Source organism: Adiantum capillus-veneris, chromosome 19, assembly GCF_014529385.1.
Source record: "Adiantum capillus-veneris isolate H3 chromosome 19, ASM1452938v2, whole genome shotgun sequence".
NCBI lineage: Eukaryota > Viridiplantae > Streptophyta > Polypodiopsida > Polypodiales > Pteridaceae > Adiantum > Adiantum capillus-veneris.
Window position 1 is genome coordinate 95,294,647 of NC_140949.1, and position 18,730 is coordinate 95,313,376.

The 18,730-nt window shown below is 46.2% G+C and overlaps 1 protein-coding gene across 2 annotated transcripts in view; it reads left to right on the top strand.

Annotated features, from left to right (window-relative positions):
* The window catches only part of LOC147434498 (uncharacterized), a 37,580-nt gene extending 20,522 nt beyond the window's left edge, over positions 1-17,058 (top strand). For both annotated transcript variants that reach the window (XM_086490944.1, XM_086490945.1), the window contains 2 exons: positions 16,250-16,382; positions 16,483-17,058. In XM_086490944.1, the coding sequence (XP_086347070.1) occupies positions 16,250-16,382; positions 16,483-16,710 (361 nt within the window). In that variant the 3' untranslated portion in view covers positions 16,711-17,058. The remainder of the gene's footprint in view (positions 1-16,249; positions 16,383-16,482) is intronic.
* Positions 17,059-18,730: the final 1,672 nt, after the last annotated feature.

Genomic DNA, 18,730 nt, shown 5'->3' on the forward strand with positions numbered 1-18,730 from the left:
TCAAGAGGAATTGTGATTGAAAAGATGTCCTTTACTCATGGCTTGGGCTTTCCGGGAGCAGTATTGAAGAGTAATTGACTGTGGCTTGGGGAACATTTACTTGTACTCTTGAAACCTCCAAGCGACGCAGGTTGCAGTATAGGGAGAGTTTGGTTGTACAAAGGCCTCTATATCTCATGGCTTGGACCTTTTTAGGTTATTTGCGAGAGGAGTGATGAGGGAGTCGTTGAATATCTTTTATTTTTTTCCCCGAGAAAAAAGATACTTCCATTAGTTAATTGAATTGCCCATAGGGCTACAACGGTACAACCACCTCTACTAGAGAGGGCTACATTAAAAACAAGGGGAGACTCTCCCACTGAGAACAAAATATGTACAATGGAGGCTAAATCACGAGATGAAAGAGCCACACACTTGGACGGTAGTGCCATCAGGGTGCACCTTGGACCATGGTGAAGAAAGGCCTTGGGCGCCAGAGTTAGAGGAAAGCCTCTCTGCGCTCTTGCATGCGGTCGGAGCTGCCCTGGAGTCTCTCGAACTGACCTTTGAGAGCGTGAATCAGCTCCAACCAAAAATCATGAACAGTCTCTGCCCGTGGAACAGGGCGAGCCTCGAAGTTGCAGAAGTAGCAGGCCCGCCAAATGAACCAGAGTGTCAGGCCTCAGACGAGCTCCTAACACACCTCTCTCTCATTGCACCACTCTTGGGGGGTAAACTTTGTGGCTAGCTGAAGTGTAGGTCGACCCCCTTGGATCAATATCATCGTGCTAGTGGGAGCCAACTCAAAATGGAGCGAAGGGCTTGTGAGAGTGGACAAGGCTTTTGCCTCTGATGCTTTTTGGGCTTTGCTTTTGGGCAACCCTCGTACTCTTTAAAAGAGCCCCTGGGGCCTCATGCTGCAGAGCATCTCGACGCAAAGTCTGAGAACAGAGGACCCGCCAGAGTTGTACTGTTGCGACATAATAATAAAGATATAGCGGAAGGGTGCCAGTCTTTGGGGCCACTACATTTGGGCGTGGAACTCTGCCGTGCCGTGTCGACTTTCTCTCTCTTTCTCTCTCTTTCTAGTCAAAGTTCAGTGATTTTGCAGTTTCTGTTCATGTGTTGCTATTAATTTCTGGCTTGGAGTGTCCAAGCCTGTAATAGTGGTGTGAGAGCTCAAAAAGATTCTTCTTCTACAAAGGATCCAATCCCTTTTGCAGTACACATGGGTTCTTGCGGAGAATCTGACAAAAACAACTCCCTTTTGCAGGAAGGTGAAGAGGAGTTGAAACTTAGCCCATGAACTGAAGAAACCAATGAAGATTTAGGTAAATTTTTGGCGGGCGATGAAATCTAACGCCACATAGTAGAGGCTTGTTGTTGCTACGCTCGCTCACCTGCTTTTTCGCCATCGCTCAAAGCTTCCCCCCCCCCTCTTTCCTTGTTTCTCCCGCTTCGTTCACTCCTCATTGGGTTTCGTCCGTAGCTCCTCAAAATGGCTCAACGAGATTCGCTCCAGTACGAGAACTGTCTTTTCGCCTTCTTTTGCAGTAGTAGACACATATGGAAGCTCGTGCTCCGCCTTAGAGGGACTTAGATGAAGTCCCCTCGTGGGACCCCACCGAGCGCACCATCGCACTTGCTTTGTAGCTAGCAGAGCAAGCTAGCCTTGTAGCAGAGATGGAGCGCCTTCAAGCCACCTCTGTTATATGTAAGATCATTGGCAGTCGACCTAGCAGCGGCGAGGTCCCGTCTCCTAGCAGAGGTGGGAAAGATCATCGACATACAACTTCTCGGGCGAGAGTACTACATGATCGGCGCACGATAGCTTCAGTTGCTGCCAGACTGTAGGTATACCCACAATACGTGTTCTGGTTCGAGACAGTCCCACTCTTCTTAAGGTAGTCCTCTTACCTAGGGTGAGTGGCAGGTGGAGTATTTGGGACTTCCGAACAAGTGCTTCATTTGTAGATAGATGGTCTATCCAGCGAAGGCCTGTCCTCGCAGGCGATCTCGACCCGCGTCGCATGCTCAACCTCCCAAGGTTGACGATGCACAACACACGGGTACCGAGGACACACAGATTGGAACCCTCTTAAGAGCCCAGTGACTAGCCGGCTAATGGTTGGCAGCAGATGCCCGGGCTGTCGACAAGGACGGGCTCGTCACACCGTCCCCCTTAGTGGCTGACCTCCAACCGTCCAATATAAGGTGCAGCGGAAGTGAATGTTGAACTTTGCTCAAGATGAGTGCTTTGAACTGTGCTCAAGGGTTCCTTTTACTTACGGAAGGGAGAGCCTTCCGTTCCTTTAGTGAGAGAGTGCAATGGACACAAACAAAGTGGTGAACATTGTGAATGAAGGTGCTGAGACTGAGAGATAGAGAGAGAACAATACGACACCAGAATGTTGTCAAACCCTCCTCTGAAGGCCCCACTCTCTATGGCGAGAGCAGTCTACTATTGATTGCATAAATCTCTACAATGCTTTGGACTTGCCAACGATGTCGACGACGACGAGATGGGCTGAAATTTGAAAACGCTAATGGCTAAAATCTGCAAATCTTTATCTGCTGAATTCTGACTCTTATGTCGATGACGACGATGCGACGACGACGCGCTGAAAACGCAGATGCTGAAATCTGCGTTTTCCGGGTTGAATCTGCAAACTACGTTGGAACTGACCGTGCGGCGAGGATTTGCTGCGGGAAGTTGAGATCTACGAGGTTCGGGGGTTCTATTGCGATGTGTCTATGCCGAAAACTGAAAACGCTGGTGCTAATTGAGGTTCTGTCGCGATGAATCTGCAAAATGCCGAGGCTGATCTGCAAATCAAAACGCTAGGGCTGAATGGAGGTCTGCTGCAAAAACGCTAGGCTTCTGCTGGTCGTGCTACCACCGGTGGATCTGCAATGCAAAAACGCTGGAGGCTCTGCAAGGCTGAAAACGCTAGGAGTTCCGCCGGGGGAGGGGGGGGGGGGTCTTGCTGAGAAGGTGCCTGATGAACACAAGGTTCCTGCTGCCTCTTCTGCCAGATTGTGCTAGCGCTAGGTTTACTTATATACATGCTTGGTAAATTTGCCCTACCTAGTTCCCAACAAAAGTCACTTAAAAATAATAAGTGAAAAATGTTAAAAATAGGGAAAATAGGTCTATGCACTGTAAAAATGCTCTTGATGGGTTCTGATGGAAATCTGATGATCATGCTGTGTGCAACTAGAGGATATGCATCTACTCTAAGTGTTTGGACGTGCACGGTTTGCGAACAGACTCACAAAGGTGCCAAAACACTTCCTAAGCTAACTGAACTGAACCCATGTCATGAAGTAGCTTGTCCACGTACACATAGGGTTAGATGTGCACGTGACATCCAACAACATTGGGTTCCGACAAGGAACCGTTTTGACCCTCTTCAGCAGAATTCCCCTGAGGACCCCCCCCCTCCACCGCAGCTTCACCGCCGCCAGTCCCTCTTCCCCCTCCACCCTTCGGCTCCTCTGCCTCACCCCCCCCCCCCCCCCCCCCCCCCCTCCCCCTTCCCCTCCTCATCCCCCTCCTTTCGCTCCCCCCATTTCCCCTGTTAGACCCTCAACATTATCACCTGCCCCTTCCCGCACTCCTTCGACACAAGGGACTGGACACTCATCCGTGGCTTGAAGCTCTCTTGTTAGTGCTTTCGCTACGCGCCAAATGGCTTGGGAGAGGCAGTCCTACCTGAGGATACCACTTCTGGTACAGATCTCGCCTTTTGCGTCAATCCCTCGTGGGCCAACTGTCCAACAACATTGGGTTCCGACAGGGAACCGTTTTGACCCTCTGCAGCAGCAGGATTCTGCCAGCCCCTCCTCCCCCTCCACCTGCTCCCCTCATTTTCTCCGTTGGACCCTCAACATTGTCACCTGACCCTTCCTGCACTCCCTCCGACAAAAGGGACTGGACACTCATCCGCGGCTTGAAGCTCTCTTGGTAGTGCTTTCGCTACGAGCCAAATGGCTTGGGAGGGGTAGTCCTACCTGAGGACGCCACTTCTGGTACAGGTCTTGCCTTTTGCGTCAGTCCCTTGTGGGTTGACCAGTTTTGACATTCAACGACGGTGGGATTTTTTTGACTGAGCTTTACCCGATTTTTTGGCGACCCATCTTCTGATGTCGAGGCAGCTTGTTTCCGAGTACACGTTCTCTTTCTAGCCGCCAGAGGCATCGAGGCTTTGAATATAGCGGTTGGCTTCTCCTTCCCTTTGTGTGGCAGGGATCACACAAAGTGGACTGTGCACATAGTTCTAGACCGACTCCAGGTCCAAGCTTTAGAGTTCTCGCACCACACAAGAGACATGGGTGTCATAGACTTGATACAGACACTTTGGCTGCAAGCCAAGTTGAGCGTGACGCCACTTGATGCTGCTTAGCACATTGTGGTTTACTTCTTTGCAAACACTCAGAGTACTCCTGTCACAAACTGATGACTTGGTAGTCTCGGAATTCACGCGACTGACTGACGTGGCAGAATTGTATGGAAATCCGCATTTCATGTTTTGACTGGCTGACGTGGCAGGCCATACGGACAGCCCCACGTTTCATGCTAACTGCTGACGTTGCAGTGTACGGAATTTCCGTAAATCGCACTGCAGCTTTTGGGCAACACCAACTTTTGGGAAAGATGCGTTTGAGTTGAAGCTTTTCATGTATTGCTTTTGAGAGCCCTTGTTCTTTCAAGAAGGGGGGATGTCACAAATTGTTGATGTGTCAAGCCACTGAAGACCTAGAGGGTCAAGACTCCCTGAGCCTAACCCTAGCCAACTTGCAGATTCCAGCCGAGGGGCCTAAACCCTAGTAGAAGCAAACGACGAAGAAGTCCTCACCAACTTACAAGTTCTTGCCGAGTGGCCTTAAAATACAAGGGGTTAGGATTTAATAATTCTAACCCATCCCAACTTATTGCACCCGTCCGATGGGGCCTAAAATAAAGCGCGTGTACACACACACACACACACACACACACACTAGATTTGCGTAAAAGAGATGATGACATGGAACTTGTATGGACAGTCCGCGTTTTGCGGAGTTGATGCCACGTGGCAGCAGTGTGCAGATCAGTCCCACTTTTGGATCCGAGGCTTTTAGAATTATTGCTTTTCATGTAAACTACTTTTGTACAGGCCAAGGGCCTATACATACGTGTTCTATCTCTGGCATTCTACCGCAGGATTTAGATCAGATTCACAACGTTGTACCTTGGTGAAGCAATATAAAGAAATACCGAAAGGGGCGCCATTGTTTGGGGCCATTGCCGTTTGGGAGTGGAGATGTGCCACTCCATGTTTCTTTCCGCTCAGTGGTTTGAAGTGCTTAATGTCTGTCTCGGTCTGTTCTTTCAGTTGGCACGTGGTGCTGTGTTACAGCTTCAAATCTGAGATTTATTGCAGCTGGTAGAGAACATCTCTGTACTTACAAAATCAGCACAGATGGTGCGATGATGCCAGATCTTTTTGCAAGGTTTCTCTTGTAATGTGCAGTGGAAGTGAATGATGGTGTATGGCTCAGGATGAGTGATTAGTGAGTGCTCAAGGTTCCTTTTACTGATGGAAAAGGAGAGCCTTCCTTGACTTAATGAGAGAATGTGCAATGACCAAAACAAAGAGAGTGGAAATTGTGAGTGCAAAGTGCATGAGAGTGTTAGAGAGAGAGAGAGAGAGAGAGAGAGAGAGAGAGAGAGAGAGAGAGAGAGAGAGAGAGAGAGAGAGAGAGAGAGAGAGAGAGAGAGAGAGAGAGAGAGATGAAATGTTATATTAACGTCTTCAAAAGGCCAGAATGACCTATGAGGCCAAACTGATACAAAAGTGGTGAATCTGTTACAATGTCTGGGTACCTTAGTACTAAAGTACTAAGTGTGAAAAGTGTGAAAGTGTGAAAAACTAAATACAAAGTATTAAATAAACTTCTTAGGAGCATTCTGGGTGTCTGGCTAGAATGCTTCTAATCCTTTGTTGTAGTCTCCTCCGGTGAAATGTGCTTCTGCATCTCGGTCGTGGTCGTCTCGATTTCCTAAGCTCAATGCCCTGTCAATGAGGGTGCCTTTGGTATGAATGTGGGTACTCCTTTGTGTTGGCTGCTGGCCTCTTGCTTCTCCTTCCACTCCTGCTTCTCTCGATCCGAAGAAATCTGTGATCTGCCTCTGAGGCTGTAGTGCTCTTTGTCTTCTCATTAGATTATCCCTGTGCCGATGTAGTTCTAGTAGGTACAAGCCTAAGCATCTTTGATCTTGGTATTGCATGACTCTATCTAGAGGTCCAAAGCCTTCTTTAAATAGGCAATGGAAACGCCCACGTATCTCATAGTATACGGTGCAATGGCATATGTAGTGTAATTCTGTCTCCTGCTCCATTCCGCATAACTTGCAAATTCTGCTCTCAGGTGGGATTCCCCTAAATCTGCCAAATTCAATTTCCAGCTGGTGTGAGGATGTATGAATTTGACCAATAGCACATCTCAAACCATAAGACAGGTGGGTATCCATGTAGCTTGGGCGAATCACAAATCCATCTTCAGATAGCTGTAGGAAGTTTTCTTTGTAGTCGGCCATCTTCGTGCCCAATTCTTGTGTAGGGTCTACCCATGTCCTCTTAGTATCCAATTGTATAAGATCGTGACGGATGATTTTATTAAATCTCCGTTCGTGCAATTGCCAGTGATGGAGCCTCAAGAGAGTATTGGAAGGGGGGTAATCTTTCCATACTGAACCCGTGTCTCTGAAACCACGAGGACAGTTGCGCAGACCAGCATGATGTATCCCCTTTCATTGCTAATTGTCGAGAGGATTCGAGGGCCAGTCTAGTATATTGGCAATTATTTGTATCCCACAAACCATGCATAAAGGACACTGATCTGGTAAGAGCTTCAATTTCTATCGGAGGGGCAGCTAGTTCCGCTAGGGTAATCGTGTGTGGTACGGAGGCCTTGGCTCTAATCATTCGGGAAATCATAGATACCAAAGGTCTCTCCATTGACTTCCAATTATCCTGATCCACAGATTGTCCCCAAATCTGGACCCCATAAAGCATAGCCGAAGCCACCACAGTATCAAAGAGGCAAAGTTTTGTTCGTGGTTCCTGAAACTGCACTTGTGAACACATCCTCTCCAACCCTCCCAAGGCCGCAGAGGCTCTGGACAATCTAGCATCCGTTGCTTTCTTAAGAGTAAACTTCGGTCCTGCAAATACCACACCAAGGTATGTGTATGCCTCTGTGTACTCTACTGTATCCTGGCCATATGCAAATGTAGGTGCCGATCTCCTAACCCACTGCAGTGTGGTGTTAAACACCATAACTTTGGTTTTACCCAAGTTTACCGATAGTCCACTGTCCTCTGCGAATTTATGTAATGCATCTAGCTGCCTCTACATTCCATCTAGTGATTCTGCTATCAATACAATATCACCTGCATACAACAACAAAGGAATCCATGACCCTGCAAGTTGAGCACCTCTGTCACCCTCTCTATCAACGTAATCTGATACCTCATCTATGTACATACCAAATAAAGTAGGGGACAGTGGGCATCCTTGCTTTACTCCAACGGTGGAATGAACAATGTCGGAATCCCCTTCTGGAGTACGTACATAACCAGTTACTGACCCGTATAAGGCCATGATCCCCCAAATAATCTCTTTGCGGACCCCTAACTCCTGCATCCTGCGCATCAATCTGGCCCTTGGTACTGTATCAAAAGCTTTTTGAAAATCCACAAAGCAACAATACATCCTTCTCCCGCTTGCTCTTCCTTCCTCAATAATGCCTCTGAGCGTAAGAATATGACCTAAAGTGGAATAACCCCTCTTGAATCCAGCTTGTCCTGTTGCCCTTATGCCCTCATTCTCTGCCCATCTACTCAATTTTTGTTCAAGAATGGATGTGTACAGTCGGGCCAATGTGTGACCTACCATAATGGTACGGTAGTTCCCGAGTATCATAGGATCCCCTGACTTGAAAATAGGTATGATAGTAGATAATTTCCAAGATTCAGGTAATCCTTCACACATGACCCGATTAAACAGACGAGCAAGGACTTCTGAAAGTAGATCCTTGGCATGGATCAGATGTTCTGCTACTAAACCATCATGATCATATGCTCTTCTTGTCTTCATCTTATCAATGGCTTTGTCCACCATTTTCGTAGTAAAGAAAGTACTAGTAGTTGGGCATGGCTCTGGCGGATTTGGTAATGGAGGCTGTCCAGATACCATATATAATGATGTTACATATTGACCCCAAATCTCCGGAGAAGTAATCGTCGGAGGCGGTGAGTGCTCGTGAAATAAACGCCAGGCCTCATGTGAGTCCTGACTCAGGAAGAGATGATATAAATCCTTCTCCAGTTTGGCTAAAAATGCCCTTTTCTTGCGACGTACTATACGTCGAAGAAAGATCCGAGACTGCTTATATGTGATGATCCCAAGTGTAAGCTCTTTCTGGACCTGGGTTCTCGTCTCTCTGCATTCCTCGTCATACCAACTGTTTTGAGGCATGTTCCCAGATCCTCTCTTCTGATCAGGTTGAGTATGTGGGTATGCCTCTTGTGCTGCTCCATGTAGTATCTCTGTTAACTGAGAGGTAATCTCCTCTACAGTATATACTGGCTCGGCTGCCCACATCCTATTATAGATCTTTTTCACATAGACTGAATCAGTCTCTGGCGTGAAAGTATATCTTGTGTGTGTCTTCTTCCTTTGTACTTGAGAGGCATTGTATTGGAAGGAGATTGATAAGGTCAAGAGAGCATGATCCACCGCAATCCCAACCGGTCTGGGTCCCACCTTAAAGTCCTCGATACTAGAAATAAAGCTTGGTGAAGTCATGACATAATCCACTGTACTGGCCCCATGCCTATGCCTGTGCGGGAAGCATGTGAATCCCCCAGATAAAGGGAAATTCTCTAGACCATTAAGTATTGCCAAACCATGTATAGTTGCCATCTCCATGAGATGTCTCCCATATTCAGTGTGTTCTTTATACTGTGAGTTTCTAGTAAGCCCCCTCTGTGATAAATCCACTTCTCTGAGCATTTCCTCATAAGTATCATAGAATACTGCTTGAGAGTTGGCCGTTTTGGCATTAAAATATCCTAAGAGAACGATGTCTCCATCTCTAGAGAACTCCCATATGTCATTATTCAATATGGAGAAAGGGGATTGTCCTTTAGGCGAGGAGTAGACTGATGTACTTGGAGGGAAGTTCGATATATAGAAATCTACCTGTCTCGGCTCTCATTCTCACCCACATATACCTTGCTTGCTCATCTTTCGTGATAATCTGTAGTAGTGGTTTCAGCTCCTCTTTAAATAAGACTGCTACTCCTCCTGAACCCCGCCTACCCCGTAGAGATCTCTTGTCTGGTCGACCAGCTGTTTCCCATAAATAACCCTTCACATGTGGCATAAGCTGTCCCGGTATCTGGTGTGTCTCTGAGTAGAAAACTATGTCTCTGTCCCTAAAGCTGTCTTCAAAGGCACCTACATCTAGCCTATATGATCCATTACAATTCCACGCCGCTATCCGGAGCGTCGCCCCATAGGTCTCGCACCATCATGATGAGCGCTTTTCCAGAACCACTACTTTCCCTCCTCTATAAAAGGCGATTTTCCCCTTTTCTCTTGCTGCCCTGATCTCTGACATCAACTCTTGCATGTGTGCCACTTGTGCCAATGTAAGGTCATCTCCCAGGAAAATACCGGTTTTCTTAAGAGTTGGCCTCTTCTTTAGAAATTCTTTCCTTATTTCTATATTCGGGAAGTGGAGAATAAGTGCCCTATCCTTTACGTTTCCCTTCTCATCGATTCCTTTCTTGCCCACTCTCCATGCACTTGTGTGAGTAGGCTCTGTGATGCCCATGCGTTGTAGCAGTTCCTTCACTTCTTCATCTACATTCTCTTTGTCTTTGACTCTGTGACCCGCACGTTCAGAGCCCGATTCTTCCTTTTTTGCTCTTCCTCAATGGTCATATTAATAATGGTGGAGGTAGGTGTGGTCTCGGGCATTTGGGCCTTCCCTTTCTTCGCATCCTCAATCCATTTCTCTGCTTCATCAACCTTTTCTTGTGTCTTAGAAAGACGTTCCGCCCATGAAGATGCCGTTTTCGATTTCTGTTCATCTCCTTCTCGTAGAGCTTTCATCTGATCCTTCATGTTCTCGAGCTCCTTCAGCACCGAAGGTTGGTCGTCTCCCTTCTCCTTAGTTGCAGATTTGCAAGCCGCAAGTTCTCCTTTTAGCTCCTCGATTATTGCATCTTTTTCCCCCATGTGCTTTTCCATATTTGTTCTCCATGCTTCAAAACTTGCTACTACCTCATCGAGTTTCTTTTGCATAACGCATTCTGTTACATTTACTTTGGCCTTGATTAGGTTTTGTAATTCCGTTTTCAAGATCTGAGTTTCCTCATTTTGTATCCCCCGGATCTCTCTCCTTAGTTCTCTCATCATGTCTTCATACATGGAGTTCTTGTAGCTCTCAGCCTCGCGTGCATTTCCTTCCTAATCTCATCCCTCATATAGTTTAGCTTTGATTTGAGCATCACCTGGACCTTCTCCATCATTAGCTCATCATGTATCCTGGAGGTTTTCCCAACTCGTAAGGATCCTGGTGATAGTACAGTATCTCTGTTTCTCCGTTTAAATGTAGCTGTTTTTTTTTTTTGGGTGGTGTAGCTATCTACACCCAGCCTTCCCCTTCGGTAGGCGGATCCATCGAACTCGAGCCACAAATGTGGCGACCCCTGCTACCTATGGAATCTTCGGCAAAGGCAGCGCCTGTTTGCAGCTGTGGTGGTGCCCAAATTCGGCAGCCCTTCAGGGTGGCGCGCGACGGTGCCCAGAGAGAGAGAGAGAGAGAACCTGAGCGCTGCCAATGGCATACACCTACGCGCTGCTCACCTGAGAGAGGACGAACCTACCTGGGAGAGAGAGGGCCTGCTCGCTGTCGTGCTGCCCTAAGACTTGCTCACGGAGAGAATTTCCTGCTCGCGACCAGCTGAGAACAGCCCTCTACGCCATCTGCTCGCGACCTGCTGAGAACACCTTGTGCGCGCTTGACTGTGAACTCATGAATGCCAGTGCGTGCTGCTTAAGAATACCTGCGCGCGTTGAGAGAGAGAGAGAGAGAGAGAGAGAGAGAGAGAGAGAGAGAGAGAGAGAGAGAGAGAGAGAGAGAGAGAGAGAGAGAGAGAGAGAGAGAGAGAGAGAGAGAGAGAGAGAGAGAGAGAGAGAGAGATTTGATTTGGTATTAACCAGCGAAACCGCGAAACGCGTTTCGGCAAGGGTGAAACGTGAAACGCTTGAAACGTTTCAACATGCAGGTGAAACGCCTTTGCTGAAACGCCTAAAATTTTTGGGGGTTTTTAACATGTGCACACCTATTCTGTATATATATATATAATACTATATACACCCTAAAAAGGCGTTTCAATCATACGTTTCACCGAGGCTCCTCTCTTGGGTGAAACGTTTCGGGTGAAACGCCCCCGTTTCGGGGTGAAACGTTTCAGGTCTGAAACGTTTCGCGGTTACGCTGGTATTAACATCCGCGGGGGGCCAGAAATGACCCATGGGACCTCAAAGTGATACATAGTCTCCCCTCACGGGGGTGTATGGTGTGGTGTGTGTTATTCTCTTTTTGTGTTCCTATGAGTGTCTTTTGATGCTCAAGTATGCGGGTGAGGTATGTTCCGAGAGCTGTAGGGGATGGGTTTGTCTTGGATAATAGGTCCGCAAAGGTAGAACAACCGCTTAGAAGTGGTTGAAAATTAGTCCGGATGTGAGCGTATTCTGGGCATTCCAATGTCACATGTGCTTCATCTTCGGGAGCTTGCATTGTACATGATGTGCATATTCGTTTAGAAGCATCAATTTTCAGCCAGCCCTCTGTTTCTATTTTGAGCATATGTGACCTTGTGCGCATCAAAGAGATAGCTCTTCATGCCATGTGGGGCGTGGGTGTTTGTATGTGGGCCTGGGCTTCCATTGGGTTTTTGCTATAGCCTTCCCAATACTTTGTGTTGACATGCTTGCAATAGTATTCAAATTTCGAGCGGTGTTGCGTTGTCTTCCACTTGGTGTGGAGGCTATTTAGTAATGCAATGTCAAAATTCAGCATTTGTTCTCCCTCCTTGCCCTCTTCAATAAGCATGTCCACATATGCCTCTACATTCCATTTAGCGAACCATTTCTTAATGTCCTGTATGAGGCTCGATGACAAAAATTTGGTCTTTTGTGGCGCACATCCCGTTTCCCATGCAATGCGGGGGATTCGAGTAGTAGGCATCGCTTTGACCTTCATGATATACGTGTACATTTTTTGCAATGCTTTGAGAGAGAGAGAGAGAGAGAGAGAGAGAGAGAGAGAGAGAGAGAGATGAAGCTCTCATGAGTGAGCTTCACAAAAATGTTCTCAGATTCTCAAGGGTTTCACAGTTCTCCTTCAATAGCTTTTGCTTCTTTAGAATGTGTACAGCCAAGCTTCTAAAGAGCAATCTATTTAGAAAAACGCATTAAAGGGAGATATCAAAGATAAAGGTAGATCTATTCTTGGTGGATGTTGGCTCAATGAGACTTCATTTCTATAAAAGATGGTTACAAGAAGCTTTGGAGAGAGAGAGAGAGAGAGAGAGAGAGAGAGAGAGAGAGAGAGAGAGAGAGAGAGACACGACACCATATGGGGTCCCAAAACCCCCTCCAAGGGCCCCCCTCTCTATTGCTAGAGCGGTATTTAGATTGCACAAAGTTTGGTACAATGCTTCTAGATGCTGTGGTACTTGACGACGATGATGTCAACAATGAAGACTGATGTCTGCGATGCTAATTGTTGAAATCTGAAAACGCTCGGCCTTCCGCTGGGAATCTGCTGGAACTGTGACGCTACGGGGCTGATCTGCTGCCACCGACGCGTCAAGGGCTGAAACTGAAAAATGCTAGCTGTCTGAGGCTTAATCTGCAAAACGCTGGCTGTTTTGTTCTGAAAATTGAAAATGCTAGGCTGATCTGGGTGCTGGGTTGTGACGGCGAGGTTCTGCTACCGGGTAGGTGTGGTATGGCGAGGCTAAGGGCTGATCTGAAAATGCTGGTCTTCCTTGGCTGAAAACGCAGGTCTTCTTTTGCAAAACGCTGGTCCTTGCTGTCTGCAAAAACGTTGGCCTTGCTGGTCTGCTGAGGAAAGGCTTTTCTTTGTGGCCTGTTCTGCTTCTATTGGGCGCCGTGGGTTTGCTTTTATAGATGGCAACAATTGGGTCCAACAGCTATCATAATGCCTCACGATTCTGGATTATTTAAAAAGTCATATAATAAAATGACTTTATAAGAGGCGTTCACATGCAAGTGCAAACTGGGTTCCTATGGTGGAAAATGCTCATGCTATGGGGTGTGCAATCAGAGGGTATGTAGCTACTCTAAGTGCCTGGACATGCACGGCTTGCGTACAGGCTCACAAAGGTGACAAACACTTCCTAGGCTACCTAAACCCTAGAAGTAGGAACAGCTTGTCCACATGCACATAGGGTTAGATGTGCACGTAACATCGCCTCTCCTAAAACTGCCAAAAAAGCACCGAAACACGCCACAAAACCGCTCCAAGTAACACTCGAGCTTGGATACCACGATAGAAATTGTATTGAAAGACGGATGGGTATGGCCGAAAAACGCAGCAAGAGGTGCATGACCTTTCGTCGTCAACGACGGACAACAAAAACCTTTGAATGTGGAATATCGGAGTGAAGCCTGGTTGCTGTGTACACCCTCGATCAATAAAGGAATTGCAATTGCAAGGGTCAACTAGGGCTGGAGAAGGCACAAGGAGAGTAACCTGCAAAACCGCAAAGGATCTGGCAAAAACACTGGAGAGAGAAAAACCGATAGGGAGAGAAAACGCTAGCAGATATGAGATGGTGAGACACATCAAGAGAAAGAGAGAGTGGCCCAAAACGCTGGCTAGGAGATGTGAAATTGGATGGTACAGGAGTGTGGCAGGTTGCCTGACCTCCTAAGGTAACCCACTGCCCGATAAATAGGGCCAACACTGGGAAAAATATGGAATGGTCCTGTAGGTGGAAATTAGCGACAAGGCATTTGGGAAGACTTGGGACCACCAAGAGGCACACTATATGACACCGCGAGCAGTACAGGGTGGGCAAAACAATGAGAAAAGTACCTCACATAGGCCAGGCACAGGCACAAACCTTCGCTCCCTATTTTCCGCCTCCAAAAGAAACTGGGGCACTAGCTAGTAGCAGCTCCGCGACTGGCCGGAGAGGTGGCAAGCTCTAACAAGTCTTTCACTGAGGTCTATGGTTGAAAATAAGCATTGGGGAAAAAGCGGCAATCTGGGCCTTCGGATGAAGCCGGTAAAGTAAGGGTGAATTGGGGTGAAAGATAAGATGCGGACACACAAGTCAAGTCATAAGAAGAGCCCATATAAAAGAGTTAGCATATACCCTCTTATGCAATCTCGTGTGTCTGCTTCTTATGAGTTAGCATATACCTGTTGTTTGAGGTTGTTCCTATGTTACTATGTGCATTAACATACGAGGTTTTTAGGGGCATTATCCCAGTTGTGGGTGAAGTAGGTAGTAGCTAAAGAATTTGTGTGGGAAATGGTGCTATTGATAGTGTTGGATACCTGGAAAGTAGGGGTCCTTTAGGTATTATTGTAGAAATTACACTAGTGTGATATTTGTATGTGTTGGTAGTCCTTGTGTGTGCATAGCTCGTGTGAGTGAGGTTTGACGGAGACGCTCCAACTTCCACATAATTTTGATACTTCTCAAACATTACAAGGCATTAGAATCTGAAAGAAAGGGTGGGCTTAAAATGATATGGAGTGTGCATATATATCATTACATAGTTTTTCACAAGTCTACCCTCAGTTTAAAGGGGATATAACTCCATCATGCTGGTTGTAAGTAAATTGATCAATTTGGCACATCAATACCAGTTAAGAAGACCTACAAGTGGCTCAATATTGCTAGAATCTGTTGTACTGTAAGGTGTAAGATTGCTTTGTCTCAATCCTTATCTTTTCTCATAAGGGTGAATGATGATTGTTTTTGAACACTGTCGATTGCTGCTGGATTATTCTAGAGCTATAGATCGTGGTCAAGTGTAGATCCTGTACCTTACAGATTCTTCTGTACTTCCAGTGAATCGTGATGTAGTGAAGATAAAAGGGGGCTTTCACATAATAGGTTTCTCAGAGAAGAGTACCGATCGAGCTTTCAAATTCTCAGCCACTAGAAATGTTCATTTCTCAAGAAACATCTAGACCCCCAGCTAAAGTTGTAGAGGTTGGGTTTTTTTCTGTTACATAGACACAAATAATGAGTTATACATATGTAAACTATGCGTATTTTTTTCAATTTCAAGTTTTGAACTCACCCACTCGCACTCTTCATTGACACATATAGCCTTTGGATTAAAAATTTCATATATCAGGAAACTTAACATCTCAAATAGATGAGCAAACCAACAAAGGTGCTCTTATAAGAAAAAGCCTCCTGGCTGGAGGATGAAAGCTTCAACCTTCAAACATTATTACCCAACTCTTCAAATGTTGTCATTAAAGAAACTCTTCAAACATTGTCAAGGAAGAAATGCCATTTTTGAGGGGTTTCTTGAAGGTTTTGGAATATTTTTTGACATTGTTTGGGCTTTTAGGTTTTGAGCATGCTGATGCTGATTCCTTAAGATGGTAATCTTTGGCCAGTAGATTGCAGACCTCGGTCAGTGGCATTGCCCTAATGTGGTATGAATGTCTATCAAGAACAAGTTCTGGAGAAAGAATTTTCACTTGAGTTTGAGATACGTCAAGACAGAAGTGACGTATTGGGTTGCTAAATTTCACTAAGAGAGGGTAGGTAGTCCTGAGCAATACTGTTGTTTGCTACATCATTTTTTGGCCTACATAAGGCCTCAGTAAAGCATGGAACTCTTGGGAGCAATTGTGGACTGTTGGATAAAGCTTGTTCATTAGTGCCATATGACAAGTTAATGATGGCAAACCTTTTTTTTTCTCCTTTTTTTTGTAAGAGGGGTATTAACTAAGCATTGTGTTATGTATATGCAGGCCATTGTGAGAGAGATTTGACATTTGTTTTCCTATTTTTGTAAAGAGGGACCTTGAGTAGTGGGTCACACACACTTTCTCATCTTCGTATATAGGCTGTTGTGACCTTTCACCTTGTTTAAGTTGGTCCACAAGGTTTACTGATTGATAACATTATGTTTTGGTTATGCAGTTATTTGGTGGCAGTAAATGTTATTTCTTTCGTTTATTCAAGTTGGCAAGCGGTAGCGCTTTTTCAGTCAAGAATTGGTGGTGTCTTTACTACGAGCCGCGAAAACACGCTTTTCACATATGTCTGCGATCAGGTAACCTTTTTTTTCCTACATAGAAAAATAACCTCATCTGTAGAAGAAAAGACACAATGCTCTCAAGGCTGAGAATTCCTTGTGTTTTTGGAGTTTTCAGGTACTTGCCTTCTTACTTTTTGCAGCTAGCACAGCAGCAGCTACTGCGGCGCAGCTTTCGCGACATGGTCTCCAAAACATCTGGCCGCCTGCATGCGCCACATGGAGTCTGTGGCACTTTTGCGCTCAAGCAGATGCAGCAGTTGTTCTGTGCTTTTTCTCCTCCTTCTTTGTCATCTCCTCCTCAGTTTACTCTGGTTACCATGTTTCAAATTCTTTACCGGAGTGATTTTTGCTGGAAATCCACTCCCTGTTTCAAAATAAGCCATTTTTTTAGCAGAGCAAGTAAAGGAACCAAGGTTCTTCGACGGATAGTTCAGCCGACCCATTCATTTTTTTGCTCTTACTAGGGGGTCCCTTCCCCAACAAGGATTGCCTTTGCCTCCTTTTTGAAGGTGACAGGCAGTGTGTCTGGATGGCACACTTTAAAACTGCCATAGCCAGCCCATGGTGGACAGCGGTTGTGAATATGGCGTATTTTTGTATACTATGCGTAGATTGTAATGGTATACTTTGTGCATGTATTGTCAAAATTTTAGGTCAATACACAAGAAGAAAAAAGATAACTAACAAGGTAGCTCTTGAAGTTTGTGGATTTTAGCATAAGGTGCATGCTAACGAGCTGGGCAAGTTTCAAATGATTTTTTTGGCACTGTGTTTCAGCAGAAAGGAGGTGTACAGTGGAGCACCCTTCGTATTTTCAAAGCTAGGTGTTTTATTTTTCTCCCTCTCTAATCTTTAGGGTTTTTGACTCTCTCTCTCTTCCCCTCCCCCCCCCCCCCCCCCCCCCCCCCTCGCGCACTCTTTCCCCTCATATATCATGTATCTGGTATCTGAGCACCCGATGGATCCCCCCCCCCCCCCCCCGCCCCCTCCCGCCCTGTAACATAGGACCACATTTTGTTACTTTGTACTTTTGTCCTTTCCCGAGAGATGAATGACATACGTGTGTTTGATTTGTCTCATAGGCGGACTTCAGCATCTGATAATGTAGAAGGATCTCTCTCTCTCTCTCTCTCTCTCTCTCTCTCTCTCTCATGAAAGGTAATGTCTGTCTTGTCTCCAGATGCCTTGTTATGTATGTGCTACATTTTCCCGGAACTTGCATACTCATGCCATCTCCTTTCTTGTCTTTGTAAATTTATAAGGCATCGAAGGATAATTTAGTCTACAAAGAACTGACACTTACTCAGCATAGAGACACAATTTTGACCTCTGGCCGATGAGAATGGTAATACAGCAATGAGGTTACTTCACATGTGGTGCTGTTTTTGGCCTGCCATGCCGGAAGGCCTTTGCATTGAGTCGATTTTTGGGTCAGCCAGGTGGTCCCATTCCATTAGGACACACCTGCTTCTTAGAATGCATTTTATATGAGTTTCGGCCGACGGGTTCTTAGAAAAAGAGTCAATATAGCTTTCGGATATGGTGCTGGTTGTGGCATCTATAGCAGGCACTCACATTCTTTCCTAGAGGTAGTGCTGTTAGACTGTAGTCTGTCGCTAGGTGGAGGAACATGATTAGATTTTCGGCTGTGTCTCTCGGATGCTCTACCATGTCCCTTGTGGACATGTTGCAAATCATCACTTTCTCACATGCATGTATGTCCAAGTACATACTTCTGGGTCAAATTCATCCTTCTTGCTGGTGTGCCTCGCGTCCACACGCGCGCGCGCGTGTGTGTGTGTGTGTGTGAGAGAGAGAGAGAGAGAGAGAGAGAGAGAGAGAGAGAGAGAGAGAGAGAGAGAGAGAAGGCACTGGTGGTTGAGCGGGCCTGTTGCGGCTATCCTCATGACTAATTGACACCACCTTGTCAGGTGGGATCTACGGTCCAGCATCTTCGAACGATGTGGACCGTCCATTTATTCTCAAGAATAAAAAGATTTCGGTCGGTTGAGCTCCTGCGACTCGAACTTACCACCCTACACAACCGGAGGCCGCACCTCTCCCATTAAGCTATCGTGCGCCACTTGAAATGGAGGTGTGAACATAGAATCATATAGCAAAAATGACGGGGTGGAGATCATATGGTGTTCACTTGGAGATCAATTTGGGATGGACGGGGTCACACTGCAATCGCTTTGGGATAGTCGGGGTCACACTGTAATCACTTGGTAATGGGTGGGGTCACAAGGTGATCACATGTCGTTTGGGATTCACATGGGGATCACTTGGTGGTCACTTGATGTTCACATCAAATTTACTTGGGGTTCACTTTAATTGTGATCACATGGTGATCGTTTGGAAAT